Genomic DNA, 25610 nt, shown 5'->3' with positions numbered 1-25610 from the left:
TATTTACTTATTTCTTTTAATTGCCTTATTGGATTAATTTATTTGCATACTTTTTATAGTAGAAAAACCATTTTGACAGCTAGTTCTAACCAAGTTTGAGTTCCCTCTACATCTGAAAACAACCTGCTTCAAACCCTTCTTTGCATCATCACCCAAAGTGTATTCTGGGAAATTCTAGGAAATGTTAGGTAGAAGGGCCACAAGGTCAAATAGATTTGAGAAACACTGCATTCTATACAGTGCTTTCTTTAAGGGTCTCTATACACATGAAAGGTTCTGCTGAAATATTAAAACATTTTCCCATGAAATCTTTATTTATAACATCTAGTAACACAGAATGCCTGCTGGGAAATGTTGATTAAGCAAATCTAGAAGGTTTGGATGAGTGTGGAGAACAAAGCTAATCCATCATGTACTCTGCCCCTCCCCTATTTTCTCACACATTAATATGAATCTTTGTTTTTTCTTTTCCTCTTCTAGACTGACAGATCCCATTCCCACCACAGAGACTTCCATTGCACCCCGCCAGAGGCCTAAAGCTGGGCAGACCCAGCCAAACCCAGGAATCCTTCCCATCCAGCCAGCCTTGACACCTCGAAAGAGGGCCACGGTTCAGCCCCCACCTCAGGCTGCAGGTCAGTTCCTAGGAGCTTTGAAAGTTGGTACACCTCTTTGTTATCCTGGATAATGAGAAGTCTTGGAAAGCTTAATTTTGCTTCAGGAATGGAATACAGAGCTACATAAAGAACAATAGTTTTCTGCCCTGGCCAGGTGGCTCAGTTGGTTGGAGCGCCAACCCAAAGGTTGCAGGTTTGATTCCCATTCAGGGTACATACCTAGGTTGAGGGTTTGAGCCCTGGTCGGGGCACGTACAGAAAGCAACCTATCGTTATCTCTCTCTCTCTCTCCCACTCTGTGTTCCTTTCTCTCTAAAGATCAATTAAAAAACATAATCCTCACATGAGGATTACAAAAAGAAGAATGGTTTTCTTTAAGGACCAAGAGGTAAGCTGCCATTGAAATTATATGGCAGGAGGCTGGTGAAAGGGGAGGCCTGTCATTGAATTCTGCAGGGGATCACCAAGACCACCGAAGCCTGTGGTCTCTATTTTTTTCTAGTCTTGGCCCTAATTTTGTGCCCTGGTCCATTCATCCCAGACCTACCTCTTTATTTCATATACTTTTCTTTGCCTCTAAACACCAAGACATACCTCTTTTTGACATAGAGAAATTATTTCTTTAATTCTGTCTCTTGAAGAATCTGTTACCACTCTGTGCTTTGGTATTCTCTTTCTGGTGAGGTGACTAAGTTTTGTTTCATAAAGAGGATTGATCCAAATTATCAAGTAACTGAACTCAGCCATCACTTCCCTTACCAGGAAGCTGTTTTTGGTAAATTTGGTAGCCATTTACTTACAAGGTATCCAGACTGGAATTGTGCAACCTACATATAAAACATCAAAGAATGCTTTTATTCTGCAGAATGCCAACAAGTACAAAGATTGTATGTATATACATTAGCATCAAAGGCTAATTGAATTTGTAGATAATCAAGATACTGACTAAAGGAGTAATTGACTAAATGGGTTGGTGAATAAAGGAAAGCTTTTTGAAGGAGGCAAATACAGAATTGTTTGTTGAACCTTGTTTTGAAAAATATGAAGTGCAGCCCAGCCAGCATAGCTCAGTGGTTGAGCGTCGACCTATGAACCAGGAGGTCACGGTCAATTCCTGGTCAGGGCACATGCCCGGGTTGTGAGCTCTATCCCCAGTGTGGGGCATGGAGAAGACAGCCAATCAATGATTCTCTTTCATCATTGATGTTTCCAAGTCTCTCTCCCTTTCCCTTCCTCTCTGAAATCAATAAAAATATATATATTTTTAAAAAGTGCATAGATTAGCAAGAAGGAAGGACATTCCAGATGCAAAGACCGTGAGGAGCACCTGGATTTGGGGATTATCTGTCCACTTATCACCCCCTCTTTCTTATGTTGGCAAGAAGGAAAGTCGTTTTTGGAATAGTGTTGAGCTCTTACATGGAATTTATTCTCATTGCAGGACCCAGCAATCAGCCTGGTCTTTTAGCCAGTGTTCCCCAATCAAAAACTCAGCCCCCATCCAGCCAACCTCTACCACAGTCCCAGCCCAAGCAGCCTCAGGCTCCACCCACCCCACAACAGACGCCTTCCACTCCTGCCCAGGGTCTGCCCTCTCAGGCCCAGGCCACACCCCAGCACCAGCAGCAACTCTTCCTCAAGCAGCAACAGCAGCAGCAGCAGCAGCAGCAGCAGCAGCAACAACAACAGCCACCACCACCATCACAGCAGCCAGCAGGCACATTTTACCAGCAGCAGCAGCCGCCACAGACACAGGCTCAACAGGTAAGGTGGTCAGAGTATGACCTTTGCATTGCATATCCCAGTCATCACTATGAAAAGACCCTCTAGGTCAGTGGTTCTCAACCTTCCTAATGCCGCGACCCTTTAATACAGTTCCTCATGTTGTGGTGACCCCCAATTTCATTGTTACAAATTGAACATAATTAAAGCGTAGTGATTAATCACAAAAACAATATGTAATTATATATGTGTTTTCCGATGGTCTTAGGCAACCCCTGTGAAAGGGTCGTTCGACCTCCAAAGGGGTCGCGACCCACAGGTTGAGAACCGCTGTTCTAGGTACAGAAATCTGCCTTGGGAAGACTGATCCATTAATGACCTCATCACTGCTTCTCCCAGATGTAAATACTGTAAAGCACTGCAGAGTGTAGCAATCACAGGATCACTCTGTCCCTTTCACCTTTCTTCTCAGGCTTTGGGAATTCTTCCCCTGATGGAGGAACTTCAGGAAGGAAGCTAATTTTTAAGAACTCTTTTTTTCCCCTCTCTCTCACACATAACTACAAGACCATTATCATACTGAAACAAAATACAATAATTTCTTATCAAATATCCAGAAGTGTTTAGCCCTTTATCATGTCTCATAATTAAAGTTGGCTTGTTTGAATTAGGTTCCAAAGTCCCCATATTGTATTTAGTGTGATTTTTTTTCATTATATTTTCTTGTCTTTTTCACATATTTTACTTTGAACATAGTCATTTTATAATGAGTACTATATCTTTCATCTTTTAAGTCCCTTTTTAACCATAGGTACCCTCTCCCTCTTTTTGCCCCCTTTTGTCTTTTTTTTTTTTTAAGAAACTGGGTCACTTGTCCTGTAGAATTTTCCACATTCTGGATTTGGTTGATGGCATCCCTGTGGTGATGTTTAATATGTTTCTCCATCCCCTGTGTAAACTGGTAATTTCCTGAGGCTTGCTCAGTATTCCATTCAGTTTGATTGTTCTTTGTTTTTCTGGTTATATCACATCAGGGGCATATAATGTCTGGTTGTCCTCTCTTTTAATAATATTAAGATTAATAAGTGGGTTTGGTGTTGTCCATTTGATCCATTCATTTGATGTTCCCCATCAGCTTAGCAGTCATTGCTAATCATTTCCTAAGTCTATTAATTCATTAGGGATGGCAAAATGGTAATGTTCTAGCATTTCCTCTTCATTAAAGGGTTGGAATTTATCTATAAAGAATTTTTCTCATCAACTATTTTATTACCCTAAGGTATTGTTTGTGCAGAAAAGGCAGAAAAATTTATGATTCTTTTCCTATTTTTACCAGTTTCAGAATGAGTTTGTTCTTAGTATCATCCAAAGGTGAATAGTGAGGTTTTTGTTTTAGTATCGTTAGGAACTTGTGGATCTTAACATATTTGATATGTGTCCATACATTGTAGTTTTTAAAATTTTGTTTATTTTGATGCTCAAAATATCCCAACTTTGTCCAGTGAAAGTCTCCAAATTGGCTCCTAGATCCTTCGGCTGGGACTCCAGTAGTCTTTATGGTTTCCTTGTTATTCATTGTAACAAGCTGTTCCAGGCTCATTCTACCTGAAATCAGCCATTTCTCTAAGGAGCTTCATTTCCTTTTCATGGAAATGGTCTTTAGAGACCACATTTTTGGTGCTAGGGATACTCATTTGCTAATGGGTTAGTTATTGTTTTTAGACCTTTTCAATGGACAGTAGTTAGGAAATAAATTTTGTTTTCTTAATAGAATATATACCATGAATTCAAATTTATATTCCTAATTCAGATGTATAATTACAGGATTTTTGTTTAACTTCTTAGATTTTATATTTGTACTAGAGGTCTGGTGCACAGATTCGTGCACATTGAAAGCAAATTAATTAGAAGAAATATTTTAGAAGCCGTGGAGGGACTGTGGGAGGTTGGCGTATTCGGCCAGTCTGGCCCAGTCCTGATCGACCTGACCCTAGCAGCAAGCTAACCTACCGGTTGGGGAGTCTGCCCCCTGGTGGTCAGTGCACTGTCATAGCAACTGGTTGAACGGTTGGAGGGACAATTAGCATATTAAGCTTTTATATATATATATATATTTTTTTTCTAATTGAAGTCTTGATTCCTAATAACATTAACATAATTACTTATTTGATTTATAGTTTCAAGATAACAATACTAATAGGATTACTGAAAATTGTTTAAGATTTCTTTGCCCTCTTTACCCTTAGAATGTTTAGCATATTATTTTCTGGGGAGTTTGGCTATTAATTTGACACATGGGTTTCTTTGCTTCATTTTGCTTTTGATTTTTAATTATTGACTTTTAAATTTTGTTTTAATTTTGTTTTGCAAACATGTAAAATACTTACATAGTTTCAAAGTTAAATCCGCAAAATTCTGTCCCTTCCATCCCATACATAGAGGTAGTCCTCATTCCTATTTACAACTAGAGAGTTGGGTATATAGGACAGTTTATTCAGTCAGTCCCCTGTTGATAGACATTTGGTTGTTTCCAGCATTTCACGGTCATAAATAGGCAACTATTTACTGACATCTGCTTCTTTGCTAACCCTTTAACTTGACCTCATTAGGCAAACATTATCCTGTCAATTAGCTCTATAATGAAGTAAAGCTATTTAGGATGTTAAGAGACAAGATCTTGGAGTTTTATTCATCAGTAGGCCCTTGTTTGAGCTCTATTTGTGTGCCTAGCACATAGTCCTTAGTGGGTAGGAGAAAGACAGAAAAGAAGTTTCTCTATTTTTTGGATGCTTTATAAGAGAATATAACTTGACACAATTCATTACCAATATATAATAAAATGTCATTAAATGTAATCTGAATATTTTGAATGTTTAAAGTTGGAGAGTTAGTAAAGATAGAGCTAGTGGGAAATAATTTTCAGAAAGAGATGACCTTAATAGTTGGGTTAACATTTAGGGGTTTTTTTTGTTTGTTTTATTTTCAGTGCCGTCATTGCTTCATCCTGTTTATCTAGGGAAGAATTTTAATCTTGGCTACTTCCAAATCCCTTTAAGAGGAGAATTACTTCTGTGATTGGGAGATCATTTATTAGCTTCTGTTACACTCCATGTATGGAGTCACAGATGTGTAGTGAGATGGACACCCTCAGGCGTGGCATAGAAGCCCACATGGGAGCTGGTCTTCAGTACAGGAGGCAGCATAGTGTAGTGGATGGAGCCTGGCAGTGTAAGGTGCTGCTCTGTTTATTTTAATGTCTTCAGGTTCCACTCAGGAGTTTTAGGCCAAGTTACAAGACTTCTGCCTTCCTTTGCCTTTGGCTTCATCACTGGTCTTAGTTGTTACTGCGACAGGTTTTTATTCACCTCCTCATTTCTTGCTCCTTTCTCCTGCTTAGTTTCAGGCAGTACACCCAGCAACCCAGCAACCAGCAATTGCCCAGTTCCCTGTGGTGTCCCAAGGAAGCTCTCAACAGCAGCTGATACAGAACTTTTACCAGCAGCAGCAGCAGCAGCAGCAGCAGCAGCAGCAGGCCACAAACCTGCATCAGCAGCAGCTGCTGACTCAGCAGGCTGCTGTGCAGCAGAAGCCTGCTGTAGCAGCCGGACAGCAGCCCCAGGCTCAGCCAGCCGCAGCCCCACAGCAGTCCCCTGCCCAGGAGCCAATGGTAAGAATCAGCCATGGCTCGGAGAGCAAAGGAAGAGGAGAATGCAGTGAGGGCTTGGGAAACAGGCTGTAGCAGCTGGGTGTTGGCCTCTGGCCTAGAACTAGGCTGATTCCCCACCCTTGTGGTTAAAATATTTGATCTTTTCTTGATATAGTCAATAACAGGATGAGGTAATCCATCAATGGTAGAGGTTTTTTAAAAAATAACTCTAGGCTACTGATGAATATTTAATTTATTACTTTGACATTAGGATGGCAGAAAGAGCTGTTCATTTTCTCTTGTGTTGAGCAGCCAAGGACCTAGGTAGGATTAGAATTAGTCCCTTTCCCTTCTTCAAGGGGCAGTTTGGCCATTATGGCTTTTTCTGTCTTTGGAGGTTCATACGAACCCTCACATTTACCCTGAGTCCTGACAGTGTTGTGTTCATTCTTTGTCTTGGATGACATTATTAGCCACCTCAATTGAGTGTACCATACAGCACCCTTCAAGGGGGCCTGCATGCCTGGGACTGTTTGCCATGGCCTAATCCCTTTGGACACTAGAGTATCTAAGTATTGTTTGAGCCCAATTGTCAGTATAGAAATTGAGCATGTCTACTTTTAGATAATGTCTGAATATAGCATCCGAATCACTACATCCTCTCCTGATAGACCTCTACTGTTTCAACATCCTCAAACACATTGTGTTTTGGCCTTTAATAAGTGCCTGTAATTTTGTACTCACAGTTTTCTGAGTGATAGTGATAGATAATTTTATAGTGATAGAAAAAGACATTTTACATACCCAGCCAATAGAATATAACAGCTACTGTCTTACTCCCAGGAAAGTCTAACTACTAGATGAATGATAGGAAACCATCTTTTTGAGGACTGAGTTCTACTAGAGTTTTGTGGCCCATCTTAAACCAGAAAACCTACATTGCTTCCAAAGGAAGCAGTGCCGTAAATAGATTTTCTTCTTTAAGTCTCAGCTAAGTGGGTGTTCAGTGTCTTTACACCTTGGTTTCTGAAACAACTCTAGTCTTCCCGCAGGAGTGAAGTAGATAGCTACTCTCTGTATTTTTAATAAGAGATAAAGTTCCTCTTGTTAAATGAAAAAGGGCTTTTAAAAAAATTACCATATGATGTAGCTAATTGAGATCTTTCTTTTTTTAAATATATATTTTTATTGATTTCAGAGAGGAAGGGAGAGAGATAGAAATATCAATGATGAGAGGGAATCATAGATTGGCTGCCTCCTGCACGCCCCCTACTGGGGGGGGCGGGGAGCGGTCAAGTCCGAAACCCGGGCATGTGCCCTTGGCTGAAATCGAACCTGAGACCCTTTTGTCCGCAGGCCAATGCTCTATCCACTGAGCCAAACTGGCTAGGGCGCTAATTGAGATCTTAATTATCTAGTCCAGTCCCCTCACTTAATGGAATTGGAAACTGAGGCCCAGCCTAGAAGGTCATTACCTAAGACACACAGACTGATAGCAGCAGAGCTGAGACCAGAACAAAGAGTCCTGATCTGTGTTCAGGATGATAATAATAGATGCTTATCTGGGGGGATGAGATGATAAACTTCCTACAGGCCACACTTCTTATGAGGTTCTCTCTGCTTTCCCCAGACAAAAGTATCCACTCTCTTGGGAATGAATTTTGAAATTTCTCCATGTTCCTTGGATTAAAAAAAAAAAAATGCTTTGTTTAGTGGTAGTTGGTTAAGGGGGTGACGAGGGAACAGGAGCAGAACATGCTTGTGCCAGGAGCTGGAGAGCTTCCCAGCTTTGACCATCTCTTTCCCAATGACTCTTGGCAGAACTTACCTCGAGAAGCAGGTGAGTGAATGTAAAGTACACACTGCAGCCCTAGCCGGTTTGGCTCAGTGGATAGAGCTTCAGCCTGTGGACTGAAGGGTCCCAGGTTCAATTTCGATAAGGGAACATGCCCGGGTTGTGGGCTTGATCCCCAGTAGAGGGCATGCAGGAGGCAGCTGATCAATGATTCTCTCTCATCATTGATATTTCTATCTCTCTCTTCCTCTCCTTTCCTCTCTGAAATCAATAAAAATATATTAAAACAAAAATATACATTGCAGCCATCTTAAAGCAATAATCTACAAAGGAAAATGGTTGTATGCCATAGATGTTTGTGGCTGCCTTATTTAAAATGGCTGAAAGAATGGCCATTTTAAATCGTTCAGTAACCAAAAAAAAAAAATAATAACCCAACTGCAGCCATTAAAAATCAGAATAGCTTCTATAGTCTTATGCTTTGGGCTAATTTGCATATGGTTACCCTGTACAGTGTCATTGATGAAGATTGAAATATATATTCTATATAATAAAAGTCTAATATGCAAATTGTCCCCTTGACCGCGAGTTCATCCAGGAGTTCGACCAGGGGGTGGGGCTGGCTGGCTAACAACCGTGGCCCCTCCCCCCAGCCGGCCTGGCCCAATCAGGGTGGGCCAGCCGGACCCCACCCAAGCACGAATTCGTGTGCTGGGTCTCTAGTATGTGTGTGTGTGTGTGTGTGTACACACATATGAGATAAATACCGTATTGGTATCAGTCCCAAAGTTGCAGTTCAGGTTGTCAAAGCCCAGTGTTTATTTTTTTTTTCAGGATGTTATTGTTAAACTCAGCCATTTAAATTCTGTGTTAGCTCTCATGTGGCATTTTTTTGTTATGCTAATCTGTTTGTTGTTTTTTCCTTTGTTTTGGAACATTTTTCATTTCTCTTCCTAGCAGATACAAGCCCCAGTAAGACAACAGCCAACAGTTCAGACAACCCCACCTCCTACCGTCCAGGGACAGAAACTCGGATCTCTCACTCCTCCATCATCCCCCAAGACCCAACGTGCTGGACACAGGCGGATCCTCAGTGACGTAACCCACAGTGCAGTCTTTGGGGTCCCTGCCAGCAAATCAACCCAGCTGCTCCAGGCAGCTGCAGCTGAGGCCAGTCTCAATAAGTCCAAGTATGTGATGCTTCTCCTTTATTCTTACTTTACTTTGTGGGCAAGGTCTGCTGTGGGCCGTTACTGTGTGATTCTTTGCATATGTTTGTGTGTAGATGTATATGCAGTGGTATGCATCTGTGTTTAATAAGAAACTGAATTTGCCTGTAGTGCATAAACCATACTGATCTTAAGAAATAATTTCCTATTTGTGTCACTGTTTCCATTCTCTCATCTAGTCCATATTTTTACAGAGTATTTTCTAAACTCTTGATCTGACCAAGTTTTCACGCTGAAAATCTTTCATCCCCTCCTCCCCAACACCCCTCAGGTTGCCTGTGGGATACTATCTGAACTCATTGGTTAACAGACCAAAGACCTATTGCATCACATTGGTGGACTTGTCATTCTCCATCTTCACAAGCGCTTTGTTCAGCCTAGACCAGTGATGGTGAACCTTTTGAGCTCGGCGTGTCAGCATTTTGAAAAACCCTAACTTAAACTCTGGTGCCGTGTCACATATAGAAATTTTTTGATATTTGCAACCATAATAAAACAAAGATTTATATTTTTGATATTTATTTTATATATTTAAATGCCATTTAACAAAGAAAAATCAACCAAAAAAATGAGTTCGCGTGTCACCTCTGACACGCGTGTCATAGGTTCGCCATCACTGGCCTAGGCCCTCTCCCTTAACTGCACTGTCCTCCTTGTCCACCAAGGAGGTGCTTATCTATTCATCAAGATCAATGTCAGAGGCCACCTCTCCTTTAAACCTTCCTCTGGTGTCATTTATAATTTGTTGTATCCCATTGTATTATCATTATTTATTCGTATGTCTATATGAGTATCTCATCTAGTTGACTTAGCCTGAGAATTCCTCCAAGACAAGGATTATATCTTAACCAACCTTTGCAAATCCAGTGACTGGCTCTGGGTCTGATATAAAGTAGATGTAGATTGCAATGAATGTGGAGTAAATGCAATTTCAGGCCCTCAGCTTTCTTGGAACCATATACATATACTCTAAAGTTAAAAATCTTTAACTCATTAGCTAAATGCAAAGGGCATCAAGAGAGACTTAGAATAAAATTAAGTAATGGTACCTAGAAGCACAAGATAGTGGTCTTTATTTCTCTTTAACTGTGATAGGTGACCATAGTTGTATGCATGCTAGATCCAACAGATGGGAGGCAGCTTGAACAGGCATCAGTCCCAGCCCTCCGGGGTCCATTATTGTGGGTTATAGTGGGCACCATAAGCTACACAATAGGTTGCTTTGGAATCTTGAATTGAAAGGACTTGCAGGGGAGACCAAAAATCTAAGGAAGAGATTAAAGAAGTAGTGGGAGATAGTGAATCATTAAGAAAATGGAAACATTTATTTTACGCAGTGGAAAGGGATCTATAGCGACTGTCCAGTTGCCGTGGAAAGCCCTTTTAGAAAACCACTGTGGAAAATAATGGTTTGACTCAGAAAAGAATTTGCTCTTGAAACAAAGAGAAAATAGGTCGAACCTTTTCAACTTTTATATGTCTTCTTATTTCGTGGGGGTGGGAACTTACCTAGGTCTGCAACCACCACTCCATCAGGCTCTCCTCGGACTTCCCAGCAAAATGTTTATAATCCTTCAGAAGGTTCTACGTGGAATCCCTTTGATGATGACAATTTCTCCAAACTCACAGCTGAAGAACTGCTAAATAAGGACTTTGCCAAGCTCGGGGAAGGTGAGTAATTGATGTCTTTGTGATTCTTGAAACCTTATTCTAGAGTATACATGAAAAATGTAGACTTGGGGCCCTGGCTGGTGTGGCTAAGCGGATAGAGCATTGGCCCATGGACTGAAGGGTCTTGGGTTCATTCCTGGTCAAGGGCCTGTACCTGGGTTGCAGGTTTGGGCCCCTGTCAGGGCACATGTGGGAGGCAACTGATCAGTGTTTCTTGCTCTCCCCCTCCCTTCCATTCAATCTAAAATCAGTGGCAAAAAATATCCTTGGGTGAGGACTAAAAAAAAAAAAAATGTAGAATTGGGCCCCACAAAGGTTTGATTTTTTTAAAATTTCTTTTTTTTAATTCAAGTATAGTTGGTATACAATCTTGTATTGGTTATATTAGTTTCAGGTGTCTAATATAGTGATTTGACATTTTATACCTTACAATGTGATTTTGAAGTATGAGTACAAATCAATTTGTGTTTTACTGGAGCACTGAAGTCTTCATCCTCAGGAAATCCTAGTCTCCTATAGGTGGTGGCAAGGAGAAGGGAAAACTTTTAGGAAAGATTGGATAGCATAGATTGGGATGAGAGTGTCATGCATGGTCATTTCTTGTAGGAATATGATGGTTCCCTTGTCCTAAGGGGATTTATTGTCCCAGAAAATTATAACTGCTTACCCATGAGAGAGTGCCCTCATAGAGAAACTGAATCTTTGACTATGATCAGAGTTCTATATTACGGAGGAGATCAAATAAATAGAAGGTGCCTTTCTGCTTGCAAACCCACAGTCTAATTTGAAAGGCAGGAGACCCACATGCACACACACACTTTGGAAAACAACAATTCTATGGTATGATACAGTTCAAAGAGTATCTCAGGGCGAAGGAATGAACAGAACCAAGAGAATTTAGAGCAAACATTTTAACTATTTGACTAATAGTTTAACTGTTATTTTATAGATATCTTTTTAAAATTTGTATTGCTTTCTTGCCTTTTCAAACAGAAGATAGAGCATAGGATTTAACTTTCTTTGATGATTCATTGTCAAATTATTTCATTGTTATGTGTGCCAGTTATTGTTCTAGACTATAAAAGAAATGCCTTTAGGACTCTTGAAAACTATAGTATTTTTGCTTTCAACTAAGTGACCTGCCCAAGTTTTTAAATTTTTTAAAATAAGTTTTTTGTTGTTGGTGGTAGTTTTTTAAAATTGATTTTAGAGCAAGGAAGTGGGGGGGGAGGAGAGATAAAGAGAGAAAGAAACATTGATGTGTGAGAGAAACATCGATTGATTGCCTTCTGTACATGCCCCAATCAGAGATCAAACCTGCAACCTGGGCATGTGCCCTGCTCGGGAATCCAACCCCCCACCTTTCCGTATACAAGACAATTCCAACCACCTGAGCCAGGCCCCAAGTTTTTTTTTAATTCTTGTGTCTATTTTGAATACTTTTCTGCCTCTCTTGTTCGGCTGTTGGCTTTTACATGAAGCTGCTGCATTGTGCCTGTCACTCACAGCCTCTCACTACTGCTATCTCCATCACTCCCTCTTCTCATTTGCTTTCCTAAACTGCCTGCAAAAGATCATTAAACTCATTACAATTATATAAAAACTAGGGGCCCAGTGCACAAATTCGTGCACTTTGAAAGGAACCGTGGGCCACAAGGCTGCAGTGGGCACAGGGGCGGGCCTCATCTTCCGTGCTTCCGCCTGGCCCCTCCTGCCACAGCCCCCGGTCCCCTGTCTGCTGGCAGCCCCACTCCCGCTGCTCCCACGTGCTGATGGTGCCAGCCCAGTGCTGCTCGCACCTGCTGATGGCGTGGAGCGATTAGGGCCAGCGCCAGCAGCGGGTGCAAGAGGTGGCTGCCACCCCCGATCACCCCTTAGGAGCAGGGAGCAGTGGGGAAGCCCTAAGGGGTGATCGGGGCCGGCAGCCACTGCTTGCACCCACTGATGGTGCCAAGCGATCAGGACCTGTGCCAGGCGCCAGCAGCAGGTGCAAGCACCTGGCGGGACCATGGTGCGTGGGAGCAAAGGATTTTCAGTAACCACCAGAAGCTCGTCCTGATGACAGTGACCAGCTCCCCGCCTTGGTCTGGCACCCCTCGCCCACCTGTTTCACCATCCTGCTGCAGCTGATGCCCGCCATGTTCCACATGTGCCCCCTGGTCAGCACACGTCACAGCGACCAGTTTTTCAGTTATTCTATATATAAATAAATAGATTGAGTGAGGGCTGGAGGTATTCTGTTTGAGTGATGTGCTTCGGCTTTGGGGCTTTGGCTCTAGCTATCTCTTTTGCTGTTATTTATTTTTATTTTTAATTGTGGTAAAATGTACATAACAGAAATTACCATCTTAACCATTTTAAATATATATATATGTGTTTTATTGATTTCAGAAAGGAAGGGCAAGAGAGAGAGATAGAAACATCAATGATGAGAGAGAACCATTGATTGGCTGCCTCCTACATGCCCCCTATTGGGGATCAAGCCTGCAACCCTGGCATGTGCCCCTGACTGGAATTGAACCCGGGACCCTTCAGTCTACAGGCCGACACTCTATCCACTGATCCAAACTGACTAGGGCTTCATCATTTTAAAGTGTACAGATCGGTAGTGTTAATTACATTTGCATTGTGGTGCAGCCACTCTTTCCCTCTTGCAAAACTGATGTGCTCTCTTTTTTGATTCTTAAAATCTCCTTCCATTTCTCAGTTGTTCTCTCAGCTGCTGTAGTGACTACAGAAGGACCTCTGAATGGCTGAGGTGTCACTATAACGCAGTAAAAAGAGGAGGAATGAAGTCTAGAAGTCAGTGCAGAAAGTGCCCTGGGGATGTGTTCTGTGATTCTGCTGGGTGAACTGAATGGTGTTTTGTCCCTCCAGGCAAACATCCTGAGAAGCTTGGAGGCTCAGCTGAGAGTTTGATCCCAGGCTTTCAATCAACCCAAAGTGATGCTTTTGCCTCTTCTTCGTTTTCTGCTGGAAATGGTTAGTATGGCAAGCACCTGAAATACAAACTCACTCTTGTCACCTTTACATTGTTTTCCACTTCACAGATAACTCTAGCATACCAATGAGCCCAAAATCCTGGTGGTAACTTAATATTTTCCTTTATTCCAGAGATTTCCAATAAAAAAGATAGGGATAAAGAAAGATGTAGAGTCACTTGCAATTAAAATGACAGGATGATCTGGAAGTAATATATAGGATTTGTTCTATCTAGTCCATGGACATGTTTTAAGCAAATATTTCTAAATTTTTGAGGAACATCACCCTGAGACTCTGCTGAACTGTGTATTTTTTGTTTGTTTTGTTAATCCTCACTCAAGGATATTTTTTCCATTGATTTTTAGAGTTGGAAGGGAGGGAAGGAAGGAAAGAAAGAGAGAAACAGTAATGTGAGAGAGACACACTGATTGGTTGCCTCCTGTATGGGCCCCAACTGGGTCTGGGGATCGAACCTGCAACCCAGGTACATGCCCTTGACTGGGAATTGAACCCACGACCCTTCAGTGTGCAGGCCAACGCTCCAACCACTGAGCCATACCTGGCTGGGCATCACAAACTGAATATTAAAATGCATTGTAAAAAATGGTTAAATAGAAACTAGGAGACCTAGGTTCTGGTCCTAGGTCTGCTGATGCACCTCTGGCTAATTTCTTCTGGGCTTTATTTCCTTTTCTGAAAAATAAGAAAATTGTGCTAGAAAATCCTAAGATCTCTTCAAACTCTGATATCCCATAGGGTGCATAGATTTCTGTAAATCTGTAAGTTTGTCAACTATAGAATGAATGCCAGTAGCATGTAAGATGCAGTCTAGAGATTAGGGGTTGTCTAACCTTGCAGGAGGCAAGAAGTCTGTCTCCTCCTGTCTGTCTGCCTAGCACTATATTAGACATTTGGTGATACAACAGCCTCAAGAAGGTAATGGTTACATAGGAAGTACCTATATATATTCTAGATTACAAAATAGATAATGTTTGTTTACATGCCAAAATGTGCAATATGGACAGTAATTGCTGTACAAATTCTGAAAAAGATCACCGTGGGTTTCCACAAAGGAAAAAGTGGAATTTCAGATGTGTGCATATCCTAGTTTTGTCATTAATTACATCTTAGAGTATGTTGCAAGGACCGGATTATATATTTCATACATACTTTGCTGTTACACTGTATTATATCCACTCATCCCTTTTCTACCTCTGAGTTTAGACTTGTTCTCTAATTTGAGCTGTTGGGTTAATAGATAGTAAGTTCATCTAGATTTACTTGATATTTTCTGCTTTTCTCTTTTTTCTCTCTCCTTGACCCTTCCTTCCCCTCCAACCAACTCCAGCTGAAAAAAAGAAGGGTGGGCAGACTGTGGATTCTAGCCTCCCACTTCTAAGCGTATCTGATCCTTTCATTCCTCTTCAAGTACCTGATGCACCAGGTAGGTAAATAGACCTGATCTGAGGTTAACCAGCTTGATTCTTATGTCCCAGGGTCTCTTGAGATTGGTTTTAAACACTCCATGAAAAGGACCTGAATTCCATATTAGTCCAATAATGATTATAACAATATGGGGGGAAGGCCTATAAGCATGTGATAAAAGGAACAAAATGTGAGTAGTGGTTATAGTATGATGAGTAGATAATGGGTGACTTACTTCCTGTCAAGTTTCTATTTTCCTGTAATATACTTTAATTTTATAATATAAAAATGCATAATAAAAGTTGATAGGAAATGTGAGTCAGGAAACCTGAGTTCCCTTTCTAGCTCTTCCACTACCTAAAAACCTTCAGGCTTGACTGTTCATCAGTGGAGTGAAATGGACTACATGAATTCAAATATCCCTTTAAATCTACCATATCCTGATTTTTAAGTGAGCAGTCCAAAAAAAGAAGAAATGGTTAGTGTGTTCCGATTGAAACAGCTTTTGAAACATAATTTGCAGTTTCTGAATGCCAAAGATTTCCTTTCCTGCTCTCCTCCCCATCCGTTTGGGGAGGGGCGGGGGTGGGAGAAGCGTGATGTGAGGAACAGAAGCCGCTTTTTCTCATCTCTATCCGTGTCTTTGAAAAAGCAAACAGATCCAGCTCCTTCAAAGCATCTGGTGGTCGTTTTGCTTCTGATAGTTTTCCTTTTCTCCAGTGTTTACCCTTGCTGATTCTTGGTCTTAAACTGATAGGATCTGGCTGGTTTCCCCCCTCTCCCCCCAAAATGTTAAAGGTATTTGATTGATTGCCTCAAAATTGGAAGTGATTGTGATATTCTTACCCTCTCCCTACTAAGACAGACTGTAGCTAGGGCACCAAGATAGTTTTTATTTCTTTAGGCAATTTGTGGACCCTTCTAAAGAGGAAGCAAAAACTGCCTTGATCAGGTATTATCGTGTGACATTATAGCTTGCTGGACCTAGATGGTGGATGTAGGTAAAAAATGTCTAAAACCACTGAGGAATGATTCAGTAAAGGGTAGTTAAAGAAAAGAGAAGAAAGTAATCAGATCTCTCAGTAGCTAGCCAGGCTAGTTTCAAGCAGAAGGCTGGAGAGGCATGGACTACAAACTGACCTCTTTTTCCTCCCTGTTGTAGCAGTCATGGGATCAGACAAGAAAAATGGATTTTTACGGCATTCTTCCTTTGACACCCCTCAGGTTCTTGCATTGCTCTTACCTAGACGGCCCATGGCTGTGTATGCTGAAAGGGTGGCCTCTTGGCACAAGCCAGAGGATGAAGCCCACAAGCAGGTAGCTGTGCTCTGCAGCCATCCAGGAGCCCTTTGGATTAAGTCACCTGGTGCATGTGCCTGGCCTCAGATGACTCAGGATGTCAACTCCAGGTTATAGAGATGCATTTTGAAGGTGTGAAGATGAGCCTGAGGGCCATTAGAGCCAGCTGGCTGCCATGCTTACTTTCCTTATTGTTACCTTTCCTGTCTCCTGGCCTTCCAGATTTCTCTCATTCTGGAGGATTCCTGCTAAAGTGTTAGTGGTATACACTTTAATACCAATTAAGCCATGACCCCTCTTGGGTTTTAATGGAAAATCTATTAAAATGGAACATTCTAATAGAGAATTCCAAGAGTGTCTTACTTGTTTCCTGATCCGTCAGACCAGACTTGTGTGTTGAAAACATAAAGCAACATATCAGTGTTTTGCATTCCAGTGAATTCCTGTATTACTGAGCATTAAATCCAGACTTATTACCAGGACCTACAAGGCCCTAACTCAGTGGTGGGGAACCTTTTGAGCTCGGTGTGTCAGCATTTTGAAAAACCCTAACTTAAACTCTGGTGCTGTGTCACATACAGAAATTTTTTGATATTTGCAACCATAATAAAACAAAGACTTATATTTTTGATATTTATTTTATATATTTAAATGCCATTTAACAAAGAAAAATCAAACAAAAAAATGAGTTCGCGTGTCATAGGTTCACCATCACTGCCCTAACTGATCTGACTCTTGGCTACTCCTCTAACCTGAGCTCATAGCCTCTTCCCTTCAGTCTTTTCTTTTAATAGGCCAAACTTGTTCCCACCTCCGGCCTTTGCACTTGCTGGTGCTCTACCTGAAAAGCTTTTCCTCCAGCTCTGTTTCTTCTTGTCATTCGACATTTAGGTCTCAGTTTAAATACTCTCTTCTCAGAAAGGTGCAGCGTGGTCCCACGGGCACTTAGTCACATGTCCTGGCTTTTTTCTTCATAGTATTTATCATTGTCTTTTTTCATCTGTTTATTGTCTGACTCTTTTCGCCAACATGTTGGTGTCCTGAGGGAGGGACCTTGCCGTCTTCATTCATCACTGTGTTGCCAGTGTTGAGAACGCTGCCAGGGAAAGTCAGCACTCGATGAATATTTGCAGACTGGGTGAATGAATGAAGTAAACCTGGAAGGCTTCTGGTGGTCCCATCACTCTCCATTTCTTTCCCAACTCCCAAACACCAGGTTACTGGCTTCATAGCCTTCCATCTGTGCCTCTGCCAAGCCACAGCCAGGCTCCCACCCACTCTTTGAGGGTGTATAAATGAAGGCACAGCCCACAGTGTCAGGAAGCTGCCAGACCCCAGGATCAGCCTGATAGCTAGGCTCAGCAGATTGTTCAGCTCCAGCCTTTCATGGTACCCTCCAGAATTTGTTCTGAGCGTGGTTATGTGTCTATGATTATTTTATTTCTTTTCATGTTCAGCCCATAGCACCACTCAGTTATATACTGGTAGTTTCTTATCCAAGGCCCCTATACCCTTCCTTAGTGACTTGAAATGTCTGAAGGTGCTAAGAGTTTAGGGTATCTGGTACCTCCACAAACCACAAGTGTGTCTCCCCACCTCCTGTTCCCCCGCCAAGCAACCAGTTTTTCATTACCTTCCGCTCACTGTGGGCACCAGTCAGGTTTTTTGGTAGGTTTGTTTTGTTTTACATACTTGCTTAACTTCCATGCTCAGCCTTCTTGAGGATAAGAATCATGAAATCTTACTCTCCTGACAAATACATGTATTTTAATGTCTTAGCATTTGTTTTTATGCTTTTAAAACATTATCACATGTAATTTCCTTTGATCCTACAAATAATACTGAATGGTATGTTGAGGAATCTCATTTTCCAGGGGAAGGAAGTGAAGCCTCAGTGCTATTGGGTCTGTGCTGTTCCACACACTCCTCTTCATGGCCCGTCCCCCGAGCAAGATCCCCCAGCCGTGTGTTGAAAACATAAAGCATCATATCAGTGTTTCTTTGTCTTTGGGGCAGTTCCAAGATCAATAAAGCCTTTGGCGAGAGAGCTAAATATGAGGGTTGGGGAAATATAAAAATGGATTTGAACTTGTAAGACCTAGGGCCAAGCCACTTACTAGCTGGGTGATTTTGGTCAAATCACTTAAACTATGTCCTCTAAATTGGCAATATTAAAACCTACCTTAATGGAGTGCCTTGTGAGATGCAGATGAAGCCATGTATTTGAAATCATTTTGTAAACTTTAAATTAGTATAAAGATAAGAAATGCTGTAACAACTTTGATCCATGATCTTTATTTGCAGTGGGGCAGTCCTAGTTATCTTAATGTCTTAGTGATATTTTTCTCCCATAAGAAATTAAACTTCCTGTAAGTTAAACCTTTGACTTTGGCACAACTGAGAGCTGTTAGACTTCTTTGATAGAATGATTGTTAAAGTATGTGAAGGGGCACGGATGATTGGATTTGTTTCTTAAGTAACATTTTTATTTTCCAAAGCATCATAAAAACTTTTTTAGAAAAGCTGTAAAAAAATCACAGCTTGAGCATTTGTGTGCTCACAAGGCATTCTTCTCGGAGCTATTTGCCTGGCGTTTTCCTCATTTCCAGCTTCTGTCAAGGTTGATCATAGTATGTGTCTTTACTCTCTAAAGCTTATCTGCCTGCAAATTCAGTTCTCTAGAATGAACTTGGAATGGGGCATGGTTGTTGACTTTTGCTTCTTACATGCCGCTGTTGACTTTTGCTTCTAAGTTGCAGATTTTAGTGTCTGGTTTCTCAGTGATAGGTACTATTTAGAGTGCCTAGATGTTAAAAACAGCATCTCTCATCACAAGACTTCAGGGCTTACACCCAAATTAGAGACGAAGTAAATTTCCAAAGCCACCAAGGTGTAGCAACCAAATCATTCTTTTTTGATGGGGCTCTTATCAAGCCCTTTTTGTGTTGGTAAGTTCATCCTGCTTTACTCCTCATGCCTGTGTTCCTAATTAGGGTTGGAATGGGCCTTGAACAAGCCCTTAATCTCATTGGCCTATAATAAACAGATATACTTATCTTCTCTTTTGATATATGTTTTAAATTTTTATATTGATTTGAGAGAGAGAGAGAAACATCGATGTATTGTTCCATTTATTTATGCATTCATTAGTTGTTTCTTGTATATGCCCTGACCAGGATCAAACCTGTAACTTTAGCACATCAGGATGATGCTCTAACCAACTGAGTTTCCCAGCCAGTGCCTCTTTTGATATTTCAAAGAGAACTCACAACTTGCGGTACCTCCCAGGCTCATGCTAAGAAATGGTTTTGATGATTTAAACTTAGATTGGTTTATGAAGGATTTATTACCTTCTTGCCTTGTAGTTGACTTTTTTTTTGTAGTTGACATTTTTTAATAACAAAGTCTTGAGAGGAGAGGTATAAGAGAAAAACCTGAAATGGATTAATTTCTACCTCTGACTCTAGCAACTATTTCCTTCTCTCTTCCCCTAGTCTCCAATGCCACTTTTGTCTAAGAAAAGAGGGGAAGGTGCTTTCTCTTACCTACCACTTAATTTAAAGGTATTACCAATCCTCTCCTTTAAAAGCACTCTCCATTTCCATTGCCCATGTTAACTAATTCTGTAGGTACTGTTCTTGAAGAGTTCACCTTCTCAGTTTTTTAACCTTGATTTCAGTGCTTCTCCAAGCTCCTAATTTGACCATTTTTACTTGGGAACCCTAGAAACATGAGAAACAGTTAAGTATACTAAATGGGAATGTGATAGGAAAACACCACCAACAGAAGAACATGAGCAGATAATTCATAAAAAACAAATATAAATTACTAGTAAATACATTTTTCAGAAAGCTTATCATTCTGATGAATACAAGACAAGTTAATTATAAAACAGTGAGATGCTGCAACTTCCGCTGTCAGATTGGTAAAGATGTAAAAAACCCACCACCTCAGGCTTGGTGAAGGTATAAGAAAACAGACACACTCAGATCCTGCTAGTGGAAACATCAGTTAGTTCAACTTTTGGGAGGATAGTTTGGCAGTTTACAACAAGAGCCTTTAAGAGTTAACTTTCTCTTTGACTTCATAATTCTTTTCTAAAAAATTATTCTTAAAAAACATGAGTATGCTTAAATACTTATCAAATGATTAAAATTTATAGGGAATGATTAAAAGGGTATTCATTTAAAGTCTTAAGGGTATGTTTTTCTCTAGAAGTGATATTTTGGTTAGTTCTTACTTTTATCCTTAGTTTATATGTATTTTCCAATTTTTTCACAGTAAATATGTATTGATTTTATAATAAGGGATCAAACCATAAAAGCTCTTTTTTTTTTTTTTTTTAAATATATTTTATTGATTTTTCACAGAGAGGAAGGGAGAGAGATAGAGAGTTAGAAACATCGATGAGAGAGAAACATCGACCAGCTGCCTCCTGCACATCTCCTACTGGGGATGTGCCTGCAACCCAGGTACATGCCCTTGACCGGAATCGAACCCGGGACCTTTCAGTCCGCAGGCCGACGCTCTATCCACTGAGCCAAACCGGTTTCGGCAAAAGCTCTTTTTTTTTCAAATGAGAAGCACGCTTAGATAGTCCCCCACCTTCTTATCCTACTCTCCTGGCAGTGCCTGCCTGACCTGTTTGCATGTTGAACAGAATATTTAGTTCTGCATTTCCCAAACCTGCTACCTTGAGATCAGTGATTTTACCTCCTACCTGTATTACCAAGGTGCCCTCCAGTGTCTGCCTCTGTAGTTATTACCAGTTCAGATCTCCAGTTTCATCTCTAATCCATCTTCTAAGTAGCCAGTTCCTACTTCCTGCTTTTTTCTTTCATGTTGGATGGGACCTTTTAAGTTTATCTTCATTTTATCAGTAAGAAAACTTAGATCCAAAGTGTCATACAAACTTACTGCAGAACCCAGGTCTCTTGTCCTAGTACCTTTTCTTCCTAGTAAGACCATGCTGCCTCCTTCTCACATTTCACTTTATTCAAGGAATTCTGCTTATTCTGATCTCATAACAAGGTTTGAGGGTGAAAATGGAATTGCACCCATTTTTCAGTCTGTAATCTCGGGCCTTAGTGGTTTGGTGATCACTCATCTAATCCTAAAAGAAAAGTTAATCTCCTTTTATGTACCAAGCACTTTAATTGATATGCACGAGTGCACGCGCACACACACACGCACACACACACACACACACACACATGAATTCTTGTAAATATACCCATTAATTTCTGACAACCTATTAAAGTAGTTTTTATCCTCTGTCTACAAGTGAGAAAACTGATGCTTAGAAAAATTAGGTAACTAACTTAAATGATCAGAATCAGCCTCAGAACTGGACCATTTCCTTCTATCCAGAGTTGCCCACTACTTTTCACATAATGGAATATGATGGCGTCAAGTACTTGTGAGTCTAACACAGAAGAAATGAGAAACTCTTGTAAAATGTTTTTTAGGAAGAGTAAATCATTGCAAAATGCAGTTAATAATTATTTCTGGGTTTTACTGGTCTGTCACCTTGTATAATTGAGAATTGGAGTGTGAGTCTGCACATTTCAGTGTGAACTGTCCCAGAAGATGGGTTTTGCTTTTGTATCCAGAGAAGTCATTTTCCATGATTCATGTAAAATTTTTAAAAGTCTCTGTTCATTACACATTAACAAGTCGTGATATGCCGATGTGAAGCTTGAACAAGGTTTTGGATCTTAAAGAACTCTTCCAGCACAGTTTCCTAAATTCACCACCCTCTTCTCTGCACTGCTCTTTTCCACTCATCCACCCACCCCCATAATACATGCCTCAGAGTGTTTTTATAAAACCTTCAGAGAGAAGACAGAATTCATAAAATGAAGGATATCAAGGCCAGTCCTTGAAGCACATGGGAGGCCTCCAGGGTGTGATTTGCAGACTGTCAGCTTCCGGTAATCTTTCCTGTGCCTCCTTTACATCCTGTCCTCAAGTTTTTCGTTTACAGTGACCAAAGAACCAATAATAGCTTTAAATGTGATCTCTCCTAAGATAGCTCTACATTTTAAAGCAATTGAGGCCTTAATTAAAGCAAAGGAATGAATCTCTAGTGCATAGAAGATCTGGTTCCTAGTCCTAGCTGGCTATCTGGCGTTCTTGCCATAAGCCCTTGGGCTAGTTGTTTTACTTTTCTGAAGCTGGTTTCTTCATCTGCAAATGAGAAGGCTAGTTGTTGGATAAGATTTGAGGTTTTTTCCAATGCCAACATGTCTTTTATGACTTGACCATTGTACATGGGACCATGTCTGTGTGAAGATCTTTCCTCCTGTGTTGATAGATATAGGCAGGCCCTGTTGGTAGCATGTGGAAGTCCAATCCAGGCTCTACCATGTCCCGTCTATGACTTTGGGCAAGTCATACATTCTCACAGTCTCTGATCTCCATTGTCCTCAATTCTGTGTTATTTCCAAACCCAGGGTTTTTTGTCAATGATAAATGAAAATGTTTGACATTGAACTCTATAAATGTAAATGATGAATGTTGCTATAATGGTGCCTGGGGACCAGCCCTGAGAGCCTTTTCTTACTTTGAGAGTACTAGGAGTGAAAGAAGCTGGTTTTGCACATGCCATCCACCTTCAGATGCTGGAGCCTTATTCTCACTCCTATTTTCTGCCTGGCATTACTTTGTCCCCTCCCCCTCCCTGCCGTAGTTCCAGGATTTGAGTATCCCCACGCAGCAGTGATTACCTATGTGAGCGGCCTGTTACTTTCAGGTTTGGTCAGAAGACAAGCATCTTACCCCATCTCCGCTCCATTTCATCTCACCACAACACATGTACTTTTTAATACTCTTACATACTTCTTGCTAATGGCTAATAAAAGAATTAGATTCTTGTTGAAGTACCTGACTATTTCCAGTTGATCCCCTATCACTCCCACCTCCCCAGTGAAGCTGAAAGGCAGAGGTGTGACAGAGAGTAGTAACTAGAGGGAACCAAGAACTAGGATACAGAGTTAATAAGACACCTTCTCCACTTTCAGTGATGTTGTAAGGACTGCAAGCACAGAGTGCTCCGGAAGGTTCCCGTAATGTTGGTGGTTTGGGGGAGGCTTTGAGGAAATGATGATATTTAAGTGACCAATACAAAAAGGTGTGGGGAGGTTTCTCCATTTGACGGTTGAAGAGACAGGGTCAGAAGTTTAAGGAACTACCCCTGGTCACAGTGAGTCCCTGAAAGAGGCTAGAATTCAGACTTTGAAAGAATGCTAGTCTGATGTTTGGCACCAAGATAAACTGCTGTATGAAAAACAAGCAAGTAATTTTGGGTCTTTACTTTTTATCCATTGCTTTACAAAATTGCAAATATATGAGTGCTAAAAGTGAAAGAAACAATTGCTTTTTTTTTTTTTCAGTGAGAGAAGCTTTTGGGAGGAATAAAACAAAGCTAAAGTTCAGAATAAAAATGTAGATGTTTTGGGAAAACCTTATTTTCACCCGTATGCTGAAAATTGTCAAAGATATTTTAACATCTTTTCTTATAGTAAAATGTCACATATAGTTTCAGATTAAGGCTGATGTGATTATGCCGTATGCTTGGTTAGTGCCTGGGGTGTTCTTCCCTGTTGTGGAGAGGCTTCTTGTTTACATCCTTGCTTTCTTCAGTATGAATCAGGTGCACATGAGGAATGTAGCATGTTATCACTTAATTCAAAGATAGCAACATGCCATATACTCTAAAGGTGGTAAATTGGTTTCACATATTAAAGTGTCTTTTTCTGCAATGTGTTAATTATACCAAAGCAAATGATCTTGCCATGACACTAAAACTTATTATTTCATCTGTGTAGTTATAGATCACCTAACTTACAAGTCACCTAAAATTTGGTTTCTATCCCTCAATCAATATCACCTTAGCCTTTACTTATCTCAATTCCTGATGGCCCTAGATGAATACAGATCCATTAAAATGTTATATATACAGCCCTGGCCAGTGTGGCTCAGTTGGTTGGAGCATTGGCCCATGCATCAAAGGGTCACAGGTTCAATTCCAGGTCAGGGCATACACCCAGGTTGCTGTTCACTCCCAGGTGAGGTGCATAAGGTACAGATCAATGTTTCTCCCTCTTCCTTCCTCTCTCTCTAAAATCAATAAAAACATATCCTCAGTTGAGGATTTAAAATTTTTTTTAAATGTTACATACACATACTTGAATTTTAAGTTTTTTCTTTATCTCTAACAATTTAATTTTAGTTTTATCTTAATGGCATTTTATTTTGGTGATAGAAAAAACATTGTTGATAATTGGCCTTTAACTGGGCAAGTTATAGAATTTATGTGGCCTCGGTCTTCTTGTAAGCAAAGGGACGTATGAGTTCTTAATTCCCTTCTTTCTACACAATTCTATGACTTATTACTTAGTTTTAAGTTAATCCTCTAGCATTAATAGGTTAAAGGTAAATGGATAGTTGTTGATGGATCAGGGTTAAAGGAATTATGAATCTTAGTGTGTATAGATTATCACACATTAAGTTACCAGGTGTGACAAATCTGGTGGCTTCTGTTATCCTTTTGTTTCTTAGTCACAAGATGTCAAAAGTAACAGCATGTCACAGACTCTCAGTTGGCAGACAATAAATGATTGTTGACATTATCTTGGGCATGGTTTATTATATTCTCTTAGTTATAAACTATTTCTAAATGCAAGTAAAAAAAGAGAGATTCAAAACTGAGCCAGGAAGGGATATGAATACACAGAGACATATGCATATGTTTATGGCAGCTTTATTTTTAATAACTAAAAACTGGAAACAACCAAACATCATCAACTAGTAAATGAATCAACAAAATGTGCATTCGTACAATAGAACACCACCCAGCAATAGAACAGAACAAACTACTGATACATGCAACAATGTAGAGGAATCTCAAAAGCATTATGATAAATAAAGACCACCAGACAGAAAAGACTGCATACATTATGGTTCCATTTATAGGAAATCCTAGGGAAAGAAGGAGGGAGGGGGCAAAGCTATCAGGACAGAAAACAGACCAGTTGTCACCAGAGTCTGGGGGTGAGAAGAAGACATTGATTAGAAAGGGGCACACGGGTACTTTCTAGGGTGGTAGAAATGTTTTCTACATCATTATTTCAGTGGTGCTTCTATGAATGTAGACATTTAACATTCAGCAAATTATACACTTAAAATTGATTACTTTTATTCAGTGTAAATTGTACCTCAAA

The 25610-nt window shown here is 40.5% G+C and overlaps 1 protein-coding gene across 11 annotated transcripts in view; it reads left to right on the top strand.

Annotated features, from left to right (window-relative positions):
* AAK1 (AP2 associated kinase 1) overlaps positions 1 to 25610 on the top strand; it is a 137474-nt gene that overhangs the window by 91921 nt on the left and 19943 nt on the right. For 6 of the 11 annotated variants that reach the window (XM_070429395.1, XM_070429393.1, XM_070429392.1 and 3 more), the window contains exons 11-17: positions 481 to 635; positions 2059 to 2381; positions 5737 to 6006; positions 8738 to 8970; positions 10523 to 10680; positions 13558 to 13662; positions 15011 to 15106. In XM_070429395.1, coding sequence (XP_070285496.1) covers positions 481 to 635; positions 2059 to 2381; positions 5737 to 6006; positions 8738 to 8970; positions 10523 to 10680; positions 13558 to 13662; positions 15011 to 15106 — 1340 coding nt within the window. The remainder of the gene's footprint in view (positions 1 to 480; positions 636 to 2058; positions 2382 to 5736; positions 6007 to 8737; positions 8971 to 10522; positions 10681 to 13557; positions 13663 to 15010; positions 15107 to 25610) is intronic. The other 5 variants (XM_070429391.1, XM_070429400.1, XM_070429394.1 and 2 more) reach the window with 4 other exon arrangements.

Source organism: Myotis yumanensis, unplaced genomic scaffold (genome assembly GCF_028538775.1).
Source record: "Myotis yumanensis isolate MYYU_CA2020_CCGP unplaced genomic scaffold, mMyoYum1.0.hap1 SCAF_11, whole genome shotgun sequence".
Taxonomy (NCBI): domain Eukaryota; kingdom Metazoa; phylum Chordata; class Mammalia; order Chiroptera; family Vespertilionidae; genus Myotis; species Myotis yumanensis.
This window is presented reverse-complemented; position numbering and strand designations above follow the sequence as displayed.